The 22,535-nt window shown below is 43.6% G+C and overlaps 1 protein-coding gene across 5 annotated transcripts in view; it reads right to left on the bottom strand.

Annotated features, from left to right (window-relative positions):
- The window catches only part of ALG9 (ALG9 alpha-1,2-mannosyltransferase), a 297,401-nt gene that overhangs the window by 134,671 nt on the left and 140,195 nt on the right, over positions 1 to 22,535 (bottom strand). For all 5 annotated transcript variants that reach the window (XM_077456930.1, XM_077456931.1, XM_077456932.1 and 2 more), the window contains exon 11: positions 21,230 to 21,359. In XM_077456930.1, the coding sequence (XP_077313056.1) occupies positions 21,230 to 21,359 (130 nt within the window). The remainder of the gene's footprint in view (positions 1 to 21,229; positions 21,360 to 22,535) is intronic.

The raw sequence follows: 22,535 nt of genomic DNA, 5'->3' as shown, positions 1-22,535 counted from the left end.
AAAAAGGTTCTATTGTCAAAATGAATATCAGGGGTGAGAGGGGACATCCCTGGCGTGTTCCATTTAAAATGGAGAATGGCTCTGATAATCTGTCATTCACTTTCACCCTAGCACTTGGTTTTGAATATAAGTTTAGGATCCATCTCAGCATCCCCTCCCCCAGGCCTATATGTTGTAGTACTGCTTTTAAGAATATCCAATCCACCCGATCAAACGCTTTTTCTGCATCCGCAGATACTATCACCATTGACTTATGCAATTTTTGTACCAGGTAAATTGTGTTCACCACTCGTTGCGTATTTTCTCTTCCTTCTCTCCCTGGGACGAATCCCACTTGATCTGGGTGTATTAGTTCCGGTATCAAATTTATCAATCTCATGGCTAATATTTTTGTGAACAATTTAAGGTCCACATTCAACAACGAAATAGGTCGGTAGCTGGGACACTGAGAGGGATCCTTTCCTTCTTTCGGTATTACTGTTATATGCGCCAGTAACGTTTCTGTTGGAATTTGCTTCCCTTCCCGTATTGAATTATAAGCTTCCACGAATCTCGGAGCCAATTTCTCCGCGAACATTCTATAATATGACAAAGTAAATCCATCTGGACCTGGTGATTTACCTAATTTCAATATTTTTAATGCTTTTGCAACTTCCTCTAGAGTGATTGGTACATCTATTTCTCTGGCCATTTCCTCTGTTATTTTTGGCATTTCTGTCCTTTCAATATATTCTCTAGCGATCTCTCCTTTTTTTAACTCCTCTGCCAACGTAGGCTTCTTTTCCAACTGATATAGCTTCTCATAGTATTCTTTGAATACCTGAGCAATTTTCTCAGATGTATTAACCATTTCATCTCTCTGTGTCTTAATTTGTGTAATTGAATTCCTAGTTGTGCTTTCTCTGAGGGCGTTTGCCAACAGTCTCCCTGGTTTATTCCCAAATTCATAGAATCTCCGTTTCCCTCGAGTTAGCTTTGCTTTCGCTTTATCTATTAATTGGAGATTTAATTTTTCACGCAGACCCTCTAATTTCTGTTCTACTAATTGTGCTTGTGATTTTTTATGTACTGTTTCTAGTTCCCTAATCTCTTTAAGCAAGTTATCAATCGTTTCATTCATTCTGCGTTTTCTATGTGCTCCCATGGATATAAATATTCCTCTCATGACACATTTATGTGCTTCCCATATACAAAAAGGTGTTGTTTCTCCTACTTTATTTGTTGCAAAAAAAACATCCAGTTCTTGTTCTAATTTTACCTTATATTCACTATCCTTTAGTAATGTTTCATTTAACTTCCATTGCCATTCCCTTGGTTCAGCTTCCCCTAATTCAATCACACAACTCGTCGGGGCGTGGTCTGATAGTGTAAATAGGCCAATTGAGGCTTCCACTAGGGATGTAATCACATTCTGGGAGATTAAAATATAGTCAATTCTAGAGTAAGATTTATATTTTGCCGAGAAAAAAGTATAATCTCTGCTCTGTGTGTGAACAGCCCTCCAGCTGTCGATCAGCTGCAGTTCTTGCATCATTCTCTTTACTTTCCTTAATTTGACATAAGATAGATGAGACGAGCCTTTTGATGTGTCTATTATTGGATCCAAAGCCATATTTAGGTCGCCTCCTAACACTAGTATTCCCTCTTTATGTTGTTGAATAATCTGTAAATAGATTTCTAGAGAGGTTACTTGGTTTTCATTTGGCAGATATATATTTACCAATGTCACTTTTTGGCAGCCCAATGTACCTTTTACTATCAGGAGGCGACCTTCCTCATCCATGTATACCCCTTGTTCCTTCCATGGTGTCTGTCTTGCTATTAAGAATATAGCTTTTCACACTGGTACTGATTAGTATTACAATGTTTCTCTACTCCCTCACTCAGCAAATGAGAACTTAGTGCTGATGGAGAGGGGCAGGAAAGGGGCAAACAAGAATGCTGTGTAGGTGCCTGACATCCACCTTATCAATCGATGACATTATTGGTTGTTAGGACACTGGCGGCTGGAAGATTGAAATGGTGAACAATGAAAACCTGTGGCTTTGTGTAACTAAAAGGGCAGGCTGCATTCACCCACTGGCTTATATATCATTTTTGGGCAATTTTTAGGCATTTTGCCAAGACACCCCTGAAGAAACCTGAAGGCACCCTGGTTGAAAAAAGGCTAATATAGGGCATAATATAACTACACACAACTGATTACTTTTTTTAAAAAAAGCAAAGATCCATCCAATGATCTCACTTCCAAACCTCATGCCTGAACTTGACAAACATGGCTCACTCTCAGTCTTTTAAATAAACAGTCAGAAGAGGGAAACACATTAAACATCTCCCTGCCAGAATCCACTATTAGACATGTGAAGTCTAATTTTCCATTTAAATGAGTGCCACATCACATCCAAAATCTGGAGATTAACTCTCAACAACCCTCTTCACCCACCTTCCCCACTCTCAGTGATCAAGCAGGACCTATCAACCTGACACAGAGGCAATTTCTCATGGTTCGACAGATGCAATATTATTAAAATGAACATTATGCCTTGTTTATTGTACTTTCTGCAGGCTTTGCTGGTTCATATTCAAAGATTATAACTGAGGGCAGTCAACTGAACATTTGCACAGTTCTTATGAGCCTGAAACCACCATGCTTGTGCCAGGCAATTTTAAGTGTTCCAAAACTACAGGGGATCATGGCGCTTGGGGGGATTGTGGTATAGCTTCCTACCAGGCTGCCTGACATTTAAGCCAGAGATTGTTAAACCCAGAATTTTAAGGCATTACGACAACAGTGGCTATTCAAAGCTATAGAATTCATACACTCAGGCCAATGACCCGAGGAATGGGACATTCCATATCTTTTTTTGACAAACAGATTGAAAGGATTCTCTTCTTTACAAACTAAACGTCAATTTGCTCTAGGTATATCGAGTTGGGATTTAAAATCCTTGCCAGATGGTACTATACTCCCCACAGAATCCACAAAATGTTCCCAAAATGCAGAAAAGTGGTGGGAGATGTACTGCATATGTTTTGGGCCAGTAGTAAGCTCCATACATTTTGATAAAATGTATGTCAAATTACCCTAAAATTGGGATCCATGGAGATCAAGCCCTTGCTTGTCTGCCTCCCCACTCTGGGAGCTATCCTCCCCCCCTGTTTTTTATATTTTATTCCCCCCCTAGTTTGCTCGATTTTGTCTTCCGAGTGTTTTTCTTTGGTGTGTAGAGGGTATTGTATGATATGCTGTATGCGGTAGTTTTAGTCTTTATTGTGCATTATGCTCAGCCATATTGGGGCCAGAAAATAGTTCTGTAACAATTTGTCCATTGAATGGCATGCTGCTATGTTAAGCAGACCACCGATTCAGACATTGGGTCTTGTTCATTAAGTTTCATCATTATTACCCTAATAGGGTCCGTCTAATGTGTATCCTCTGTACTTGCTGTCATGGAAAATATGTAAAAAAAAAAAAAAAAAAAAAAAAAAAAAAAAGCAAAAGTCAATTCTGTTTCGTTTGCTCCCTGAACTAAAATTCACTGAAATGCCTTTTTACACAAAACTGAAGGCTGCAGAAAATAATAAAGTAATTGTTTCAGTGCATCCGTCAAGTGCCCACAGCGCTTCCCTTTTTATGTTACAGCCTCATTCTAAAACTGATTAAATTTATTATTGTCCTCAAAATTCTACAAACAATACCCAATAATGACAATGTGAAAGAGGTTTGTTTGAAATCTTTGCAAACGTATTAAAAATAAACAACAAATGTCCTGGCCTTTGCCAGGACACTCAAAATTGACCTCGGGTGCATAAGGTTTCCATGCATCTAGGTAAATTTAGTTGATTGGACATGACTTTTGCAAGGCACACACTTGTCTATATAAGGTCCCACAGTTACCAGTGCATGTCAGAGCACAAAGGCATGAAGTCCAAGGAATTGTCTGTAAACCTCAGGAGACAGGATTGTATCGAGACACAGATCTGGGGAAGGGTACGGAAACATTTCTGCAGCATTGAAGGTCCAATGTGCACAGTGGCCTCCATCATCCGTAAATGAAAGAAGTTTGGAACCACCAGTACTCTTCCAAAAGCGGGCCACCTGGCCAAACGGAGTGATTAGGGGAGAAGGGCCTTAGTCAGGGAGGTTACCAAGAACACGATGGTTACTCTGACAGAGCTGTTTCTCTGTGGAGAGAGGAGAACCTTTCAGATGAATAACCATTTCTGCCGGACTCCACCAGTCAGGTCTGTATGGTAGAGTGACCAGACGGACGCTACTCCTCAATAGAAAGAAATGGTCAAGCCCTGAAATGGCTTCAAATTGTAACAGGCGAAGCACCATGGCAACTATATATCAAACTGAAGCTAAAATGGTAGCTTTCATGGCTGTAAAATATAGGAGGGTTTAGTCCCACTTTAAATCATAGATAACAGTCGGCAGTGCAGCATAAAACAAGGAAGCAAAGCCATTAGCATTCTTGGATTACTTGCAGGGATAGTAAGCTATAAAACCTGGTACACATGGCAAGAAAAAAAAACTGAGGCGCTTGCAAGGAGGTTCTGTACAAACGATGCAACAATAGTACAGTGATCTCCCAGCTGAGCAAATGTGTTCTCACAGGAAGATCGTGCCTCCTCCGCCAGAACACACTGGTCAGCTGGATGCCGATCACCTGCTGGTTTCCCAGAATACTCGTTCTACAGAAGGCAGTCATGAGATCGTCTTATGTCAAATGAGGATCTGTACACATGAGCCAAATGTCGGCTGGTCTCTACCGTACCAGCTGATTAAGGTCCGCCTTAAGGTCTGTCCACCTCTTTTGATTTGTAGTCTTCACTTGTAAATACTATAATCCTAACTACCAAGACCTGTGGTGTGCCTTGGCCTAGCTGGACAGTATGCCTAAAAGAGGGCATACCCTGAATGGATATGTATAAATGAAATGATGAAATAATGGGGGAATGGGTGGGAAGGAACCAAGAAATGAGCCGACAAGGATCTGAAAGAGGAGGAGGGATACGTATACCCTCAGACTCCTCCCACAAATTGTGGCCAGCCTTCTAAAGTGGAGTCAGAGTCTTCACTTGGAAATACAATAATCCCAACTCCCAAGACCTTCGGTGTGCCTTGGCCTAGCTGTTCAGTATGCCTAAAAGAGGGCAAAAAGAGACACAAAGTAGGTGTGAAGTTAAAGCTTTAATGAAGGGCCAGCAACAACCATCAGTCCAGAATGTAGTGAATGCCCGGATGACTGCAAAAATAGTTTTTTTAAAACAGTTTACCTGTAAAATCCTTTTCTTTGATGTATATCAGGGGGACACAGAGCCATAGTAATTACTATGAATTATATTGGCATATAAGGTGCTGGACACTGGCACGCCCCTTAAGGCGTGAACTTCCCCTATATTACCCCTCCCATTACTGGGAGTCCTCAGTTTTGTAGCCAAGCAATCAAAGTGTATACGAAGAAGAAGGGAGGGACCTCTGTGTCCCGATGTACATCAAAGAAAAGGATTTTACAGGTAAGCGGTTTTAAAAATCCTATTTTATTTTCTTACATCTGGGGACACAGAGCCATAGTAATAACTATGTGGGATTTCCCATAGCAATGGCAACTGAAGGGGGGGGGGGGAGACAGAATCAAGGAAACAGTAGGCCAGAGGACTGATACTGCAGCCTGCAGTGTATGCTGTACACAAAGGCAATATCCTCATGACCTTTCATATCGATTTGATAAAATCGGATAAACGTCTGCACCGAAGACCAATTTTCGGTCTTACAGATCTGAGCCATATAAAAGAAATATAAAAGAAAAAAGTGCAGCACTTAACCAATAAATATTACTGTGACCATTAAAAAAGTGCAAAGAAAGAATGCCAAAAAAAATTGTGAAAAAGAATACACAAAAACTATGATATAAATTCAAGTGTCCATATATAAATGAATACAAAAAATATGTAAAATATAAATTCAAGTGTCCATATATGAATTGATACAAAAAATATATAAAATGTCCAGTGTATGCATAGTAATAATTGAAACTTGATTGTTCAATCAAATTGTATTTGACCACGTGGACCCGTCACCTCTAAACACCACTATTAGATGGAGGCTTACCAGATCCCCAGTGACCCCATTAGGGGAGGTCAAACTGCGCGAATTCGATCTCAGGTCCCATAGACGTCCAGGTACCCAGATGCCGGAGATTATCCTGATCTTTCGCATGTCTCGCAACCTTCAGATTCGCACAATTGCTCTCTACTGTGCCTAGTATCTTGGTTATGGTGTTCAGCTGCTGATTTCTTTATTGTTTTTTACTAAGCGCAGATTTTTTCTATTTTTTTTTAGATCTGAGCCATAGAGGCCTGATGATGCACCACCCAAGAGGCACTAATCCCCCTGGATGAGTGTGCTCTTAATATGAGAAGGAAGGATTTTCTTCTTTAAGCTGAAGCTTGATCAATCACTTGACAAACCCATTTAGAAAATAGTGGATCTTGATGCTGCCTGTCCACATCTTGGACCCTCTGGCAGTACAAACAAAACCTGTGTTTTGCGAACCTGAGCGGTCGGCTTTAAATACATTCTGATCGCTCTTACTAAATCAAGAGACTGTAGTGCTTTCTCTTCCCCAGATTAAGGCTTCTGAGGAGAAAAAAGGAAGAATAATATCTTGGTTTAAATGAAAACCTGTTACCACTGGTAAGAATTCAGGATGAAGACATCAAACCACCTCATCCTTATGCATGATGAAATATGGCTCTTACAAGACAGAGCCGTTAGTTCCAATACGCTTCTAGCAGAAGCAATGGAAAGCAAAAAAGATTCTCTTTCTTGTCAAAGAACCAAGAGAATTTCTCGTAACAGCTGATTCAGCAAAGCCGAAAAGACCAATTTTAAATCCTAAGGATTTAAAGGTGCCTTGATAGGGGGATAAACCGTGTTACTCCCTGAATAAGCTACGCACCAAGAGTGGGAAGCAAGAGGCCATAGGAAAAGACATTGACACAGCCTGGATCTGGCTCTTGATAAAAGTCAAGGCCAGCTTCATTTCAGATCCCATATGCAGGAATCCTGCCTAATTGACATACTTCCTGGGGTGCCAACCCCTGGGTCCATACCAAGATACCTATGCCTTCTAGATTCTATAGTAAGTGATTCTGGAAGCTGGCATTAATCAAAGTAGACACTACTGAAGGAGATCACCCACGATCTTTTATAGAGTGGGATTCAATAGTCAAACCTGTTAAACTCCTTGTCCGTAAAGTAGGATGAAATACCGGAACCTTGAGCAAAAAAGCCTGGCTATAATGGCAGAGTCCAAAGGACTTCTACTGCCCTCTTTATGTTCTTGATAAATTAAGATCTTCTGGGACCCGGCTGGGGCCACCAGAATTACCTCCGTCTGTTCCTGCTTAATCCTGCCGAGAAGGCGCGGAAGTAGCAGAGCATAGATCAGTGATAACTGATCCCCTGGGAAGACTAATGCGTCTGTTCCGCCTGCTAGCGGACCTCTTGTTTGACATAAAGTTGTCGACCTTATTAATGAATCTGGACGCAAATAGGTCCATGTCTGGAGTACCCCCTCTGACATATTGCTAGGAAGATGTCAGGGTGAAGAGATCATTCTCCTGGAAATAATTGTTGGCATCTCAAGTAGTACGCCTGAAATATTAAAATTTCCGATAGGCAAGGAGTGTTGTGTTCTGCCAAAGCTAGAACATTATTCACCTCTTTTTTGGGCTGCACGACTTCTCGTGCCTCCCCTGGTGATCGATGTAAGCCACCACCATGGCTCTGTCAGACTGAATCCTGTCAGGATAGTCCCGTAATCTGACCGCCAAGATTCTATGGCCAGATGTACTGCCTGAAACTTCCAACAAAGTTGATAGGCAAGGTCCTCTAACCTGGACCATCTCCCCTGGACAGAATCTTCTTCCAGGGCTGCTCCCCAGCCTGGAAGGCTGGCATCTGTTGTCAACACCTTGCAGGATAAAGATTTTCCCTCCTGCTGGATAACAAGCACCAATTTGGGCTCTGACCTATGTTGGGAGCCAAGTGTATTGGAAACAAATAACTTTATTCCAGACCGACAGGATGGTGTCTCGAAGCAGTCTTTGAATAAAACTGCGCGCAAGGGACGGCCACCATTTCCCCTAAAAATCTCCTGCACCCGAATGAAGGAATTTTCCTTTATCCTGATAAATTGAATTAGTCCTACAAAGGAACCGATTCACATCTGGGGTAAGAATACCTTCTTCTGTATGGTATCTATAACCAGCCCCCAAGTAACCTCCTTGATGGTTTTAAGGAGAATCTTCCTAGGCTGAGAATCCAACCTAGAGATTTCAGATATCTACAGCTGAGATCAGACTTTGTCTTTAGACCTGAGACTGAATGATCTATTAAAAGTAGATCCTTTTAATAGGCTAGGACCGTTATGCCTTGAGCCCTTAACCTGGCTAAAGGAGGTGCCAGAATCTTTCAGAAGACTCGTAGTGCTGTGGCTAAGCCAAAATGGCAGTGCAACGATTGAAAAAAAATTTATATCTCAAACCGCAGAAATTTCTGGTAAGGGGGAAACTTTGGCACATGGAGATATGCAACTCCCCTCCTTGCACAATGGACACAGCCGATCAAACTATGAAAGGATCAGATGTTCAAGTGCCGATTCAGATCTCCCAGATCTAGAATGGGTCTTACCTCTCTGTTTGGCTCTGAGACCTTAAAAGGTTTGCGCCAAAAAAAACCCTGTTCCACTAAGGGAATCTCTGATATCATCGACTGGGATAACAGCTGATCCAGAGGCCAGAAAGAGAGACTTCTCTCCTTTCCTTTTCTCTTTTTTTCTTTTTCTTCTCTGGAACCTTAGGAGCATTCTTTGAGGAGACGGACACTCTTGCATAAAGACTGCCACATCAGCAGCCCAAAGGACCTCACAGATAGCAGCCAAACAGACCACGAACCCCGGACCCTCAGATCGAAAGCCAACTGGGCCATCCGGGCTCTTGAAACTCTAGATGTAACTTAGAGAAGAAAATCGCAGAAATCCCTCTGTTCTTAACATTGTTTCTGCCAGACTTTGAGAATCGCAGGACCTTTCCCCTCACCCGAATGAGTGGGGGTGCTCCTTCATGAGAAGGCCTTAGCATTCTGCTTTATGGGCTTTCTCAGGGGCAGCACCAGATCCTGGTGCTGCCCCTGGGAACTAAGGCATAGGAGAGGCTGCACGATTAAAGGAGAACTGTCTGAACCTCATTTTACTGGTAAAGAGAGCTTTACCCCTTTTGGATGTACTTATCCATTCTAAATAGTCGTACCCCAGGAAGGAACACAGACTGGCTAAGGGTTTTCACCCGGTGCTTCAGCTGATTAATATTTCAGCCACGGCCATAGGGCTTAAATGATCGAGTCCTTCATAGCATCTGTGAGACACAGTGCGTCAAATACGCCAGCCCCTTGCCGGGCCTGATGATCAGGCAGAACTTTCAGGTATCTCCCACCTGTTCCTTAACCCCTTGGAGTCCATATTCCTATGCATTGACCTGACTCGAAATGTGCTCCACCAAAACAGTGGAGCAGACATTAAAGGGTTAATGGACTAAGCTACTCCAATTGCAGCCAGAACTTGCAAAAGACATCTTGTCTTTAAAAGGAAAATCCAACCTTAACTTGCTGGATCCTTTAAGAACAGTGCATTATCCACTGGACATGTGCGACTCTACTCACTGAGGTGATTGCAGCATTAATAGCTGGAATCCCCCCATTTCTTTCATAGAAATATTCCTATTCAGAATACATAGCTATGCATGAATAGGAAAAACATCCCCAGGTGGGGGAGGTTCAAATGAACCCTATTAGAGGTAGATACCTCAAGAGCATGTGCTTCCGGCAACAAAAGGGTTAAGTAAGGGAGTAGACAATCACCTGACTTGTGAGGCTACTGCCTCCCTGTTAGGATCCTCCGAAGAGGAAAAATAAGTATCTTCCAATCTTTGGGAAAATCTACCTGATGCCCAGCCTCCTGCACCTTAACAAAAGGGCTCAGAGGACTAGATGGGAATCTGCTATGTTTAGTCCTACTATGGAGAGACATCATAACAATAATATTCTAAATGGTAGAAGAAAAAACCTGTTTGTATGACATACGCAGGGACAGAAGTGTTTTACCCTTGACGGCTCATCTGACTGGCCATATTTTTCTTTTTACCTCTCAGGGGAGGAAGACATTCTTTTGGAAGGGTTTTTAGTTTGTTGTATACCATTAACCCCTTAGAACCCTTAGAGGAGTTCCTGGTCCCTTTGTCACTCATAGCTTACAGTGCAAAGCAGAGGCAGTACCAGCAAATGAATGTTTCACTTGCTAGGCTATAGTACAGTACAATAACTGCTATTAGTCCTAGCTATACAGTACAATGTTGTCAAAAGGAAAATGCCTGTGTCACCAAACCTGACCAGCAACCACTCTGCTCTGTCCCTCCCCCGCCAGGCAGCAGCTTCTATTGCAGAGCTTTAAATTACTTCCTCCATGTGTGGCCGACGCCATTTAGCCATGCCCCCCACGCAAAAACGGCCCCCCTTCCTCTTTCAACAGGTGTGTGAGCGCCGGCATCATGGAGGGCGGCGGGGGGTAAATCCTCCGCCTGACGAGCGGCCATGACCTGCCCAAAAAAACTTATTTTTTTTATTTAAGAAAAAAGAGGCAGCTGGCTGGCATTCAAAGGACCAAAAACCGCCAATCTGGGGGCCCAGGAAGTAATCAGAACCCCCCTTCATACCTGAGGGTCTGAGCTTGCTTGAACGGAGAGGAGAGTGGAGCTTCTGCTGTTTCCAACGTCAGAATGGTGAGTGCACAATACAGCCTCCAGTGGTGGCACAGACATGGAAGGAGAGATTCCTGAGAAAATCTCCCCTACCTTTCCTCGCAGCAAGGTTTATCAGAGATTAAAAAAAAAAACAATCTTCGCCCTTCACGGTAGGCTCCAAGACCTTGAAAGGAAATCTTCAGGAACAGGGGTACACTCAGGTAATCCTGCAATCCTGGACCTGCGAGAAGATCCTGCCAGGAAACTTTTATTGGCTTTACTACCAAAAAGTACTGAATCCCAGGGCCCAGCTTTAAAAGCATTCGCAAGCAAAATCTTGTGTCTTTGGATGACGAGGCCTGGGTACCATTCATTTAGTCCATTACGGAAACATCAGAACAGATCCGGTCAGGGTGGCTGGCTCTCATCAAAGGATTACTGCCCGTGGAGCTCAGTACAACACATCCTTACACATGCCCAACACCTTAGACACTGGCAAAATAACTGAGGACTCCCAGTAATGGGAGGGGTTATTTGGGGGAAGTTCATGCCTTAAGGGGCGTGCCAGTGTCCAGCACCTGATACGCCGATATAACCCACATAGTTATTACTATGGCTCTGTGTCCCGTGATGTAAGAAAAGAAAAGGGGGTTACGTATGTAACTGCTAAAACAGGAGGATCTCCAGTGCCCCATGAACCTAATGATGAAGAAGGGCCCCCTTGTTTGGGACCTACAAAAGTTGCCTCTGATCCTGATGAAAATCCAGAAAAGGGTTTAGGATTTGAGCCTAATTTGGAAGGTAAACCTGGACATGAGAACAAACTGTTGTAGTGAGAGGATGCATGGGAAAAGAGAGAAAGAGCTGACCAGAGGAATATTGCAGAGAAGGACATATGCTTTAATCCGACACCGTTACTGTGGTACGGTAATGAGACCATGAACCTCTGGCTTGTCCCTCTATTCTAATTATGGGAAGTTGTAAGCATAGTAAAAGGGACTGCCTAGAGCACCAACTGGTAACTGCTCCAAGGCTAGGCGACAGGAAGTCTGAAACATCACGGAAACCTGAGACCAGGCTAGCCCCCAGTTCCACATGCAACTGTGAAGAAATTCCAACATCACCTGCAGGCGCACTGAAGCAGGAGCCAGGGTCGCAACTGACACTACCACTCTACCCGAGCGGGCAATGATCCCCTCCATCTTGTAATAATTGTTGGCTCAGCAAGGACCCGGAAGTAACGTGTGTCAGCTTAACCAAGAAATGAGCCGACAAGCATCTGAAAGAGGAGGAGGAGGGATATATATATATATATATATATATATACCATATATATATATATATATATATATATATATATATATATATATATACCCTCAGACTCCTCCTACAAATTCAGGCTGGCCTGCGGTCAGCCTTCTAACTTGTCTCTCAAGCTATGTCAGGTGGAAAGCGACAGACAAATTCACTCACTGAGCAACTTTGTTACTGAGAGACTGGTCAAAATTTGCCCAGTGTGCTGCCAGCTTGTGATTGTAAAGTCTTGTTTTATTTCCTACAAAAATAACAAAAATCTTCTACTTACCTGCTCTGTTGCAGTGGATTTGCACAGAGTAGCCCCGATCCTCCTATCTTCGGGTCCCTCTTCTGTGCTCCTGCCCCTCCCCCTCCTGTTCAGTGTCCCCACAGCAAGCAGTTTGCTATGGGGCACCTGAGCCGAGTCACAGCTCCCTGTGTCCATACAGACATGGAGCCCTGATTTGGCCCCGCCATCTCTCTCCCGATTGGCTAGCTGACTTTGACAGCAGCCAATGGTGCCAATCAGGAGGGAGAATCACGGATGGCTGAGACACTCATGACACTCACTGGGAATCTTTTTCACAATCTTGCTTTTCTCCTCACACATGCACATCATGTCTCAGAGAATGTCTCTGTGCAATGTCACCAGGTAACTATCCCTGTGATTTCCTCTCTATCACCAAGACTGCACACACCTTTGTTTTTCTTTCCCCTTTGGGGTATTGCATGATTTTAATGCAATTTCTAATTTTTTCTTTTCTCTTTATGTGATATAATATTCCCTTCACTTTGCGTTCACTCTCTCAGCTCCCGGGACAGACTTGCCTTGCAGATTCTGACTTGCAACACTGCTTGTCTAGAACAATTTGTACGTTCCAGGAAGATATACATCTTGTTTCCCCTTGCCCTTACCTTGTTTCTTATTATCTGGGTAAAACATTAGATCCTATTTGGTACCTTTTTTCTTTTTTTTTCAGATATGCTATGTGTGCTCATGATGAGCGGCGACTGGTCACGAAACGTGTTGAGCCTATCAATGTCATCATGTTCCCAACACATAGCTTGACCTCAGCTGTGATTAATTTATATCTTATAACCCATTTCTATCCATTACTCTATAAGCATTTGGCTTTTTATACTAAATACTTCCATGACATACTATGCGATTTTAGATGCGTGCATGTGTATATATATATATGAATTCTTCTTTTTTGTATGCCATCACTTTGTACATAGATAAAAACACTTATGTTCAACCATGTATAATATGTTTATGAGGTACGCTTTGCTTATATACCAATTAAACAATTTTATAATTTCTCCTACCACGTGTCTTGTGCCTTACTCAAAGTACCACAAACCCCTTTCTTTTCTCTGGACAGAGAGGGGGCTCAGGTAAGTGCTAGAGTGGCTGCTACACACAGAATGCTTGTTATCTGAATGCATAGAATACATTCAGATTAAAAAAAAAGTTCAGCCTTTACAACCCCTTTAAGTCACCCAAAGCCTCAGCAGAAACTGTAGCAAGTTTTCCAGCATGCTGGGACAAGATCATCTAGAGTCGCCCAAGGCAAACATGTCAAACTGCACCCCCCAAGATGTATGAGCATTATGTGTCAGCAAAAATCCCCCCATGAGAACATTGAGCACTAATCTGCATGCTTATCTCCCAAGTATAAATCTCCCTCCAAGTACAAATCCGTCCCCTGTCAGCACAAATCTTCCCCCCCATCACATCCCCCAAATCCTCCCAGCTCAAATCTCCCTCCCCCCAAAAAATTCACCCCTCCTAGCACAAATCCTCTACCCCTAAAATTCCTCCTCCTAGTACACATGCCCCCCCCCCCCCTCAAATTCCCCCTTCCAGCACAAATTCCCCCAAATCGCCCCTTCGAACACAAATCCCCTTTTCAATCTCCTTGTGGCGCCCCCCACCTCACATGATACCAAAGTGCCCAGGGCAATCGCCCCTCAGACAGTGTGCTTGTTGAGCACCTTCAAAAACTGCACACAAATATATCTAAGAAAATGTTTGATGTATTTAAGGCATACAGTAAGTAATATTAAATATAACGTAATATATTTTAAATTTAGTCTAGTTAGTTGCCTGATTGATAACACTATTCATATGACTTTTGAAAGCATGGTCTAAAACAACTTTCAGTATTGCACTTATTTACAATTAGGCCCCTAAGAGCATATTTAAGCACCTTTACTTTCTTCCATGGGATTACTGGATGGTAAAAGGCTATTGTTAAAAAAAAATCCTTCTGTGCTATGTCCTCATGATTTTAATATCTCCACATGCACTTTAAGATCTCTGTAGAAATTTGTAGCACTCCTTTAATTAAACCAGTCAAACTTATATGGTTTATTTGAATTTTTTTATTCTCCCATTACGCTGGAAAGCAAAACCTACTGTATCACAAACATACTTAAGAGTACACAGTTGTAAAATGTGCTACAGTATACACAGTCCGTTTAGTATAGTCAAACCTAAGTCTTCACAGCAGGATCAGGGCCAATGCAAATAGTAGCGGCAGGAATTAAGAGATTATGTGCGGCCGCCAGCCCCGTTCACTATAATGACAGGTCGCTGGTGGTTACAGTAATTCAACGGCTGTCCAGACAACCAGCGATTACCTACGGTGACTGCAGGTAATCACCGAATGTGCAGAGAGTCGCGACTACCGGACCTATCAGTTGAGAGCTGGAGCAGGAACTGCCACAACATTTTGAACCGGCCTTAATCGCTGGTGTGAATCTGGCCTAAAGGACACAAAAACATTTGTGTAAACTATAGAAAAATACACCAGAATTGAACAGAATTCTGAGATATACAAAGTTTTGTGTTATTGGATATATGGTCCATTTTAACTCCAAATGAATAATGGGAGTGAGGACACCCTGCCCCAAAATCAATACCAGACCCTTATCCAAGCATGCAGGCCAGGAAAGAGGGAGGACAAGCGCATTGAAGCCCCCCCCCCCCCCCGCGCTCCTGCACTCCTGAACCATACCAAGCCACATACCCTCAATGCAGACAATACAATAAGCACTTTATCCAGATGTTGAGAACAACGAGCCTCTTCCTCACAACCCTGGAACAGTGGTTGTGAGGGGTGTGGGGGACTTTTATGAATTCTGACAGAACCCCCCCCCCCCCCCCCCAGGCTTCTAGGTCCCATATGAATGAGTATGGGGTACTCATTTACCAAGAAAGGTAAAGTAGTATAAACACAACACTTTTTGACCTTTATTTATAAAATAAAAGAGAAGAATGTACAAACATCGTCAATCATGTAGCATCCATGTGAATCTTGATGAATGACGACTACCAACCTAGTAACCCTAAACCCCTTTAAGGTCATTGATCATATATGGACATATCCATTTATGGTCAAAAACTTAAAAAGGGGGCAGGGTTATGTCACCGGGTGAGTCTGCCCCTTCTCCAGATGGCAAAGATAACTTGCCACAATTTTTGGCGGTGTTGAATTGTAAGTCTTGTTATCTTGCTGCACATTATAACTGGCAAGTTGCACACTTGCAGAGCACTTGAAGCACAAGTTCTAGTTAACACTTTTCCAATTTGTAGCAAATTTGCGTAGCAAGTTCCTAGCAAGAACAAAGTTGCAGTGGTGGGTCTACAGCAAAAGCTCTGCAAGTTTACAGCATGAAAATTCAGCCAGTGACCCCTGTGGTGGCATGATTATTGCACAACATAACTGAACCAGAACTTGCAGCAGACTTGCAAAATATTTGTAAAGAAAGTTGATCTGGAGTCATCCAATGTGGACTAGCTGCAATTGTGCAACAAATTTGTGAAGCCTGGCAAGTCTAGCAACAACTTAGCGAGTCATTTTCAAACTTGCAGCACAATTGCTTGCTATCTGGGTTGTTTACTGTAAGCAGTGGGGGGAGCGGAAATGTAATTTGACCCCACTGCTGATGTAAACAAAGGGGCCGGCTGGCAAGGTGATGTAACCCGTCCCCTTGTGAAGTCATGGATATGTCCCGGTGACGCAACACTGCCCCTATGATGGCACTGCAATGACACCATAAGGGTGCAGGGTCACCTAGTGACATTACCTGGTGACCTTGCCCCTGTGTTTACATCAGTGGTGGGGCCAAATGACAGATCTGCTTCCCCCTCACCATGACAGCGGGGGGGGGGGGGGGGAGTCACTGGTTGTTAGGATGCTGGTGGGTGTCGGCTCCTAACAATCAAAGAAAAACTGATAATAAAAACAGACCATTGCCATTTACATCCATTTAGGTCTGCTTTCATTTTTTAAAACTGAATTAAAATAGAGATTTTTGCCATTAAAAAAAAAAAAACCTGAACAGACAAACGTAAACAGATTACAGGCGTTTGCCCATAGGAATGCAATGCTGCCTGTTTTTTGATTCGTCAATAGATAGATGGAAAACGGACAGACAGAACACACGAGTGAAAGTGGCCTAAGGCTCACAAACCATTAGCAAATTACAAAGTAGCCACCTTCAAAGAATCAACAGAATTCATTTGGCTAATTATAGTAGTGTTAAACTGAAACTGCCAGCACCACTGCAATCCTTGTTTTAACCTGCTGCATACAATACACTAGACCACACACACTTGTACCTGTATATATGTGGCCTGGTCTGTTTTCGCTGCATAATGTCTCTGCAGCTGTGGGCGGGGATTTTGCGGGTATTATCGCAATTTCCTGTCCTCACCGCACTGTCTCCTGGGATCTCATGTCATTGCTCCCAGGAGTCAGTGCAGAGGGCCGCCCTGGGCAGGAACTTCCTAAGACGCCACCCGTTGTGATGGCAACCAAGATGTTTACATCACTCTGCACCATTATGACTGAGCATGCGCAGGAACCAGCAAAGAATACTGGTACATCTACAATACTGGAACCAGGAAGTAATTGCTTGTGGGCTTCAAATGCCCACAAGCAAGATGAAAACGGCAGTAAATATTTTATATAAGTTACGATTTGAAAGAAAAATGGACATCTAGTGGGCAAAAAAAGAGCACAAAAAGTGAGTGTTTTGAAAGATGGGAATTTTTAAGTGTAAAAAAAAAAAAAAATCTTATTTAACCACTTGCCGACCGCTGTTGTCATATATACGTCGGGACCTGTGGACTCGATCACCGCGGGGATACCCGCGATCATGTCATGGAGCTCAAGAATGGGGAGATGCTGATGTAAACAGCATCTCCCCTTTCTGCCTAATGACAGGATACTAATCGTCTGCTCCCTGTCATCGGGAGCAGCGATCGGTGTCCACGTCACACACAGCCCATCCCCCAAACAGTTAGAAACACTCCCCTATGACACACTTAACCCCTCCCCGCCCCCTAGTGGTTAACTCCTTCACTGCCAGTGACATTTTTACAGTAATCAATGCAATTTTATAGCATTGATCACTGTATTAATGCCAATGGTCCCAAAAATGTGTCAAAATTGTCCGATGTGTCCACCATAATGTCTCAGTCACGATAAAAAAAAATCACGGATTGCCGTCACTACTAAAAGTAAAAAAAAAATTATTAATAAAAATGCCATAAAACTATCTCCTATTTTGTAGACGCTATAACTTTTGCGCAAACCAATCAATATACGCTTATTGGGATTTTTTTACCAAAAATATGAAGAAGAATACGTATCGGCCTATATTGAGGAAAAAAATAGTTTTTTATATATTTTTGGGGGATATTTATTATAGCATGAAAGCAAAATATAATGCGTTTTTTTTTCAAAATTGACGCTATTTTTTTGTTTATAGAGCAAAAAATAAAAACCGCAGGTGTGATCAAATACCACCAAAAGAACACTATTTGTGGGAAAAAAAGGACGTCAATTTTGTTTAGGAACCATGTCGCATGACTACGCAAATGTCAGTTAAAACGACGCAGTGCCGAATCGCAAAAAGTGCTCTGGTCAGGAAGGGGGTAAATCCTTCCGAGGCTGAAGTAGTTAAAGAGACAGTGATCTACCTGTAGAACATGGGAGAAGTCAAAGATCTCTGGGGATAGTTTCCCTCAGCGTTGCCTCCTCAGACCTGATTTAAAGGGTTTGTAAACCCTCACGGTTTTTCACCTTAATGCATTCTAATGCCCTGTACACATGATCGGACTATCTGGCGGACCAGAGTCTGCCGGACAATCCGCCCGTGTGTGGGCTCCGGCGGACTTTTTTTCCCCAAAAGTCCGGCGGACTTAGAAAGAAGTTTTGATAAAAAATCCGGCCGTCGGACACACCGCCGGACTTTTGAAATGAACGGACTTGCCCGCACGAGAAAAGTCCGTTCACTTTGAACGCGGCTCCAGGTAGACGGGACTAGCGAAAGAAGTCAATGTCGCCGCCTTCGGCGGCGAGATTGACACCTCGCTGGCCCCGTCACCTGGTATGGACTTAAAGGGGAAGCCCTTCACCTGGTGAAAAAAAATGTAGATAAAACACAACACAAGGTTTTAAAATAATTTATTGCACAGCTCCGGGGGTCTTCTTACCGGACTCCTCCGCTATCTTCTACTAGCTCTTTTACTAGCGGAGGAGCCCGGCTTTCTTCTTCGTCACCGCGCGGGGGTCTTCTTCCGACTTCGAGGGTCTTGTCCCCCTCTTCGGTTTTTCTTGTCGCCGCCTTCTCTTCTTCTTCCTTGAGATGTTGACTCGACGCTCTCTCTGGCCGCAATGACAGGGACGCGTTGTGCAGTGACTTATATAGGGACAATGGGTGGGGTCACCGGGTGATGTCCCCGTCCCTTATGATGTCACAGTCCCAGAGGACCCCCGGAGCTGTGCAATAAATTATTTTAAAACCTTGTGTTGTGTTTTATTTAAATTTTTTCACCAGGTGAATGAGTAGTGGGTACATTGCACCCCATACTCATTCACACAGGGTGGGGGGCCGATATCTGGGGGCCTCCATATTAAAGGGGGCTTCCGGATTCCAATAAGCCCCCCGCCCGCAGACCCCGACAACCAACGGCCAGGGTTGTCAGGAAGAGGCCCTTGTCCTCATCAACATGGGGACAAGGTGCTTTGGGGTGGGGGGCTGCAGGGCTCCCTCTTCCCCAAAGCACCATCCCATGATGAGGGCACGCGGCATGGTACGGCTCAGGAGGGGGGGGGGGGGGCGCTCGCTCGTCCCCACCCCCTTTCCTGACCGGCGGGGCTGCATGCTCGGATAAGGGTCTGATATGGACCTTGGGGGGGACCCCCACGCCATTTTTTCAGCATAGGGCTTCCCCTTTAAGCCCATACCAGGTGAAGGGGCCAGCGAGGTGTCAATTGACTTTCTTCGCTAGTCCCATCTACCTGGAGCCGCGTTCAAAATTAACGGACTTTCCTCAGTGTTTGGGCAAGGCCATTCATTTCAAAAGTCTGGCCAAAAGTCCAGGCGTGTGTGGGCAGGTCCGCTCATTCGGAAAGTCCGGCGGACCTCCGCTTCAAAGTCAGGCGGTTTTTCCGCCGGACTAAGTCCATCGGATAGTCCGATCGTGTGTACGCAGCATAACTGACTAACTGACCAGAAAAGGAGGCTCGGGACCACTCTGTGCAAAACCCTTGCACAGAGAAGGTAAGTATAATATGTTTTTTTTTTATAACAAAAATTTACGATCACTTTAAACCTCAAATTGCCGTACTAGCATGGCACAATTGTGTGCATTCATCATGGGTTTAAATTAGTTGGTGCAGAATACAAAATATTTTCTCCTCACTGCCTGTCAAACACATTTAGATAGCTTTTCAGAGGAGCGGTAGTGCCTGCTGCACTTGTGGATGAGCCCTTAGTTGCATTCAGCAGAGGCACCCTTAGGGCTCGTTCACACAATGTTGGGGGGGGGGGGGGGGGTGGTAAATCTGTGGTTGATTCAAGGATTTACTGGCCCGAATCCCTACCCCCTTGAGCTGCTGAGGCAGTAGCCAAAGGTGTACACATGCCACAGAAGGTATTGAACCCTGCTGCTTTTGCTGGATACTACCGCCTGCCAAATGCGACCCATTCCAGTAAATGGGGCCACTCTGCAAGCTTCCTGCAGCTGCATGCTTCTATGGGGTTCAAGGGGTTAAAGCAGATGGTGAGAAAGCAACACAACACTGCCTGCTTTAACCCCTTGTTTACTGTACTATACAATGTTGCAGGGCATTTGCAGAACGGCCTCATTCACTTGGATAGGTCGTGCTTGGCAGGTGCTACACTCAGCAACCATGACAGGGCGTATAACTCTGCTGCGGCATGTGTACACCCCTGTCCACTGCAGTTAAAGAGTGTGCAGTAGGGGCAGGGGTGGTAAAAACACAGCTCAACTATGGAGTTTTTTTGACCCCCTCCCCAAACAAATGTAAATGAACCCTTACTGTTCTGAGTCCCCTATAAAACTGCTTTCACACTGATGTGCTGCAGTTTACCTGTACCGCATCTGTGACCTTCCTGGGTTAGCTGCGCTTTGCCATATACTTCTATCATATCCTGCACTTTCTGAAAGCGCACCAAAACTCATGCATTCAGAAAATGCACCACACCTGCAGAATATAATAGAAGTCTATGGCTAAGTGCAGCAAACCCACAGGGAAGCTGCAGATACACTGCACTGCACATGCACTGTGGTTAAACGAAGCATATCAGTGTGAAAGCAGTCCTACACTATTATGCCCAAAGTATTGCTTCACACTGGCCTGAAAAGCTCTTTCCTGCTGCTGGCACCACTCTGGAGACCAATAGCCGGGAAAAGAGATGGAGTGCAGTTGGTATCACTCCGCAAAGGACAGGAGCCAGCACTACAGAGGCTTCGGCTAATGTGGCTCTTGTTACCTACTACAGCTCTAACTTTACAAGTAGTCCCTCTGCATTGCACTCTGATGCTCTGCGATGGTGGGTCAGCAAGCCCAGACCATGATCTTCCAGTCATCTGGCTGTGATTTACTGGTAGATCACGATCTACTGGTTGCTAAACCCCGCTCCAAACTAAGTTATCTTTTGCCTACAAATTTTAATTGGTTAGAAAGCTATATATATATACACACACACACACACACACATATATATATATCTTTATATATATGGATGAACAAATATAATATAATAAATATTATAATAAATATAACCAAGCATATGAACTCACCTCTGAACAAGGCTATAGAGCGGGAAAATGACAAGAAACCAAATAGCAAAACGGTACCAAGTGCCAACCAGTTTGAAGAGACTGTGTAATGTTCCAAACGATATCGCTGGAATAGGAAATGGTAACATTTCTGGAACAATACAAACAATATTATTTTTTATATTACCATCAAAACTCATGAATACATAAAGAAAGGTCATTCTGTATCACAGTAAAAGAGGATGTTTGTACTTATGGTAAAAAAAAAAAAAATTTTTTTGGAGTCCATTGAGGTACACAAGAAATGTTACATTTTCGATTATACTGCTGCCTATGGGTAGATTGAGTATGGTAAACAAAAAAAAACAGAAGACTACCAAGCAGTACCAAGATTATGATTATATACATGAGATTAATATATGGTATTGGGGAGTAAGAGGGTGCAGTGCGCCACCTCCCTCAAATTAGTTTTTGCAGGTTGGGATGATGTACTCAAAGAAAAGGATTTTACAGGTAAGTATGAGGAAAAAAATCTGCCTGCCCCTTCTTGTTTTTTTTTCAGGTCTGGAAATACTTGGTCATCCAACAAGTTCAATGTAGGAGTCCATCATGAACACAGAGTAACCAGAACTGCATGTTGACTTGCTCAACTAGTTTCAGGAATGACTGGCCTCAGTTCTAGTTTGGCTGTCTACTCTGAGTTCTGGCCAGTGTAAGTTGTATGTAGGACAGTGTACAGAGGTCAGCAGTATGTAGGATAGTGTACAGAGGTCAATACAGTAGAACCTTGGATTACGAGCATAATCATTTGTTTCAGAAGAATGCTTGTAATCCAAAGCACTCGTATATCAAAGCGAGTTTTCCCATGGGAAATAATGGAAACTCAGATAATCTGTTCCACAGCCACTGCTTGTCTATGCAGTACCGCATGTGGCCAGAGGTGCAGGAGCAACAGAGACACTCGGAAACGCTCGAAGTTCACTCGGAGATGGAGTGTTTGCGAGCGTCTCCAAGCATCACCGGCGCCTCTGCAACTCTGGCCAAATGCGGTACCGCACACACCATCAGCTTGAATCCTGCATGTCTTGCGAGACAAAGCTCGCAAAGCAAATCAGGATTTAAAAAAAATAATAGCTCATATTGCGAAACGCTCGTAAATCGCATTACTTGCAATCCAAGGTTCCACTGTAGTAGGTAAGGCAGTGTACACAGGTCAGTAGTTGGTAGGGCACTGTACAAAGGGCAGTAGTAAGTCGGGCAGTGTCCAGTGGTCAGTGTTGGCAGGGCCGTGTGCAGAGGTCTGTAATATGAAGGGCAATATACAGAG

The sequence above is a fragment of the Lithobates pipiens genome, unplaced genomic scaffold (assembly GCF_037356315.1).
Source record: "Lithobates pipiens isolate NorthernLeopardFrog02 unplaced genomic scaffold, aLitPip1_a1.2 Scaffold_27, whole genome shotgun sequence".
Lineage (NCBI taxonomy): Eukaryota > Metazoa > Chordata > Amphibia > Anura > Ranidae > Lithobates > Lithobates pipiens.
The sequence above is the reverse complement of the archived record's forward strand: the minus strand, read 5'-3'. Positions and strand labels throughout refer to the sequence as shown.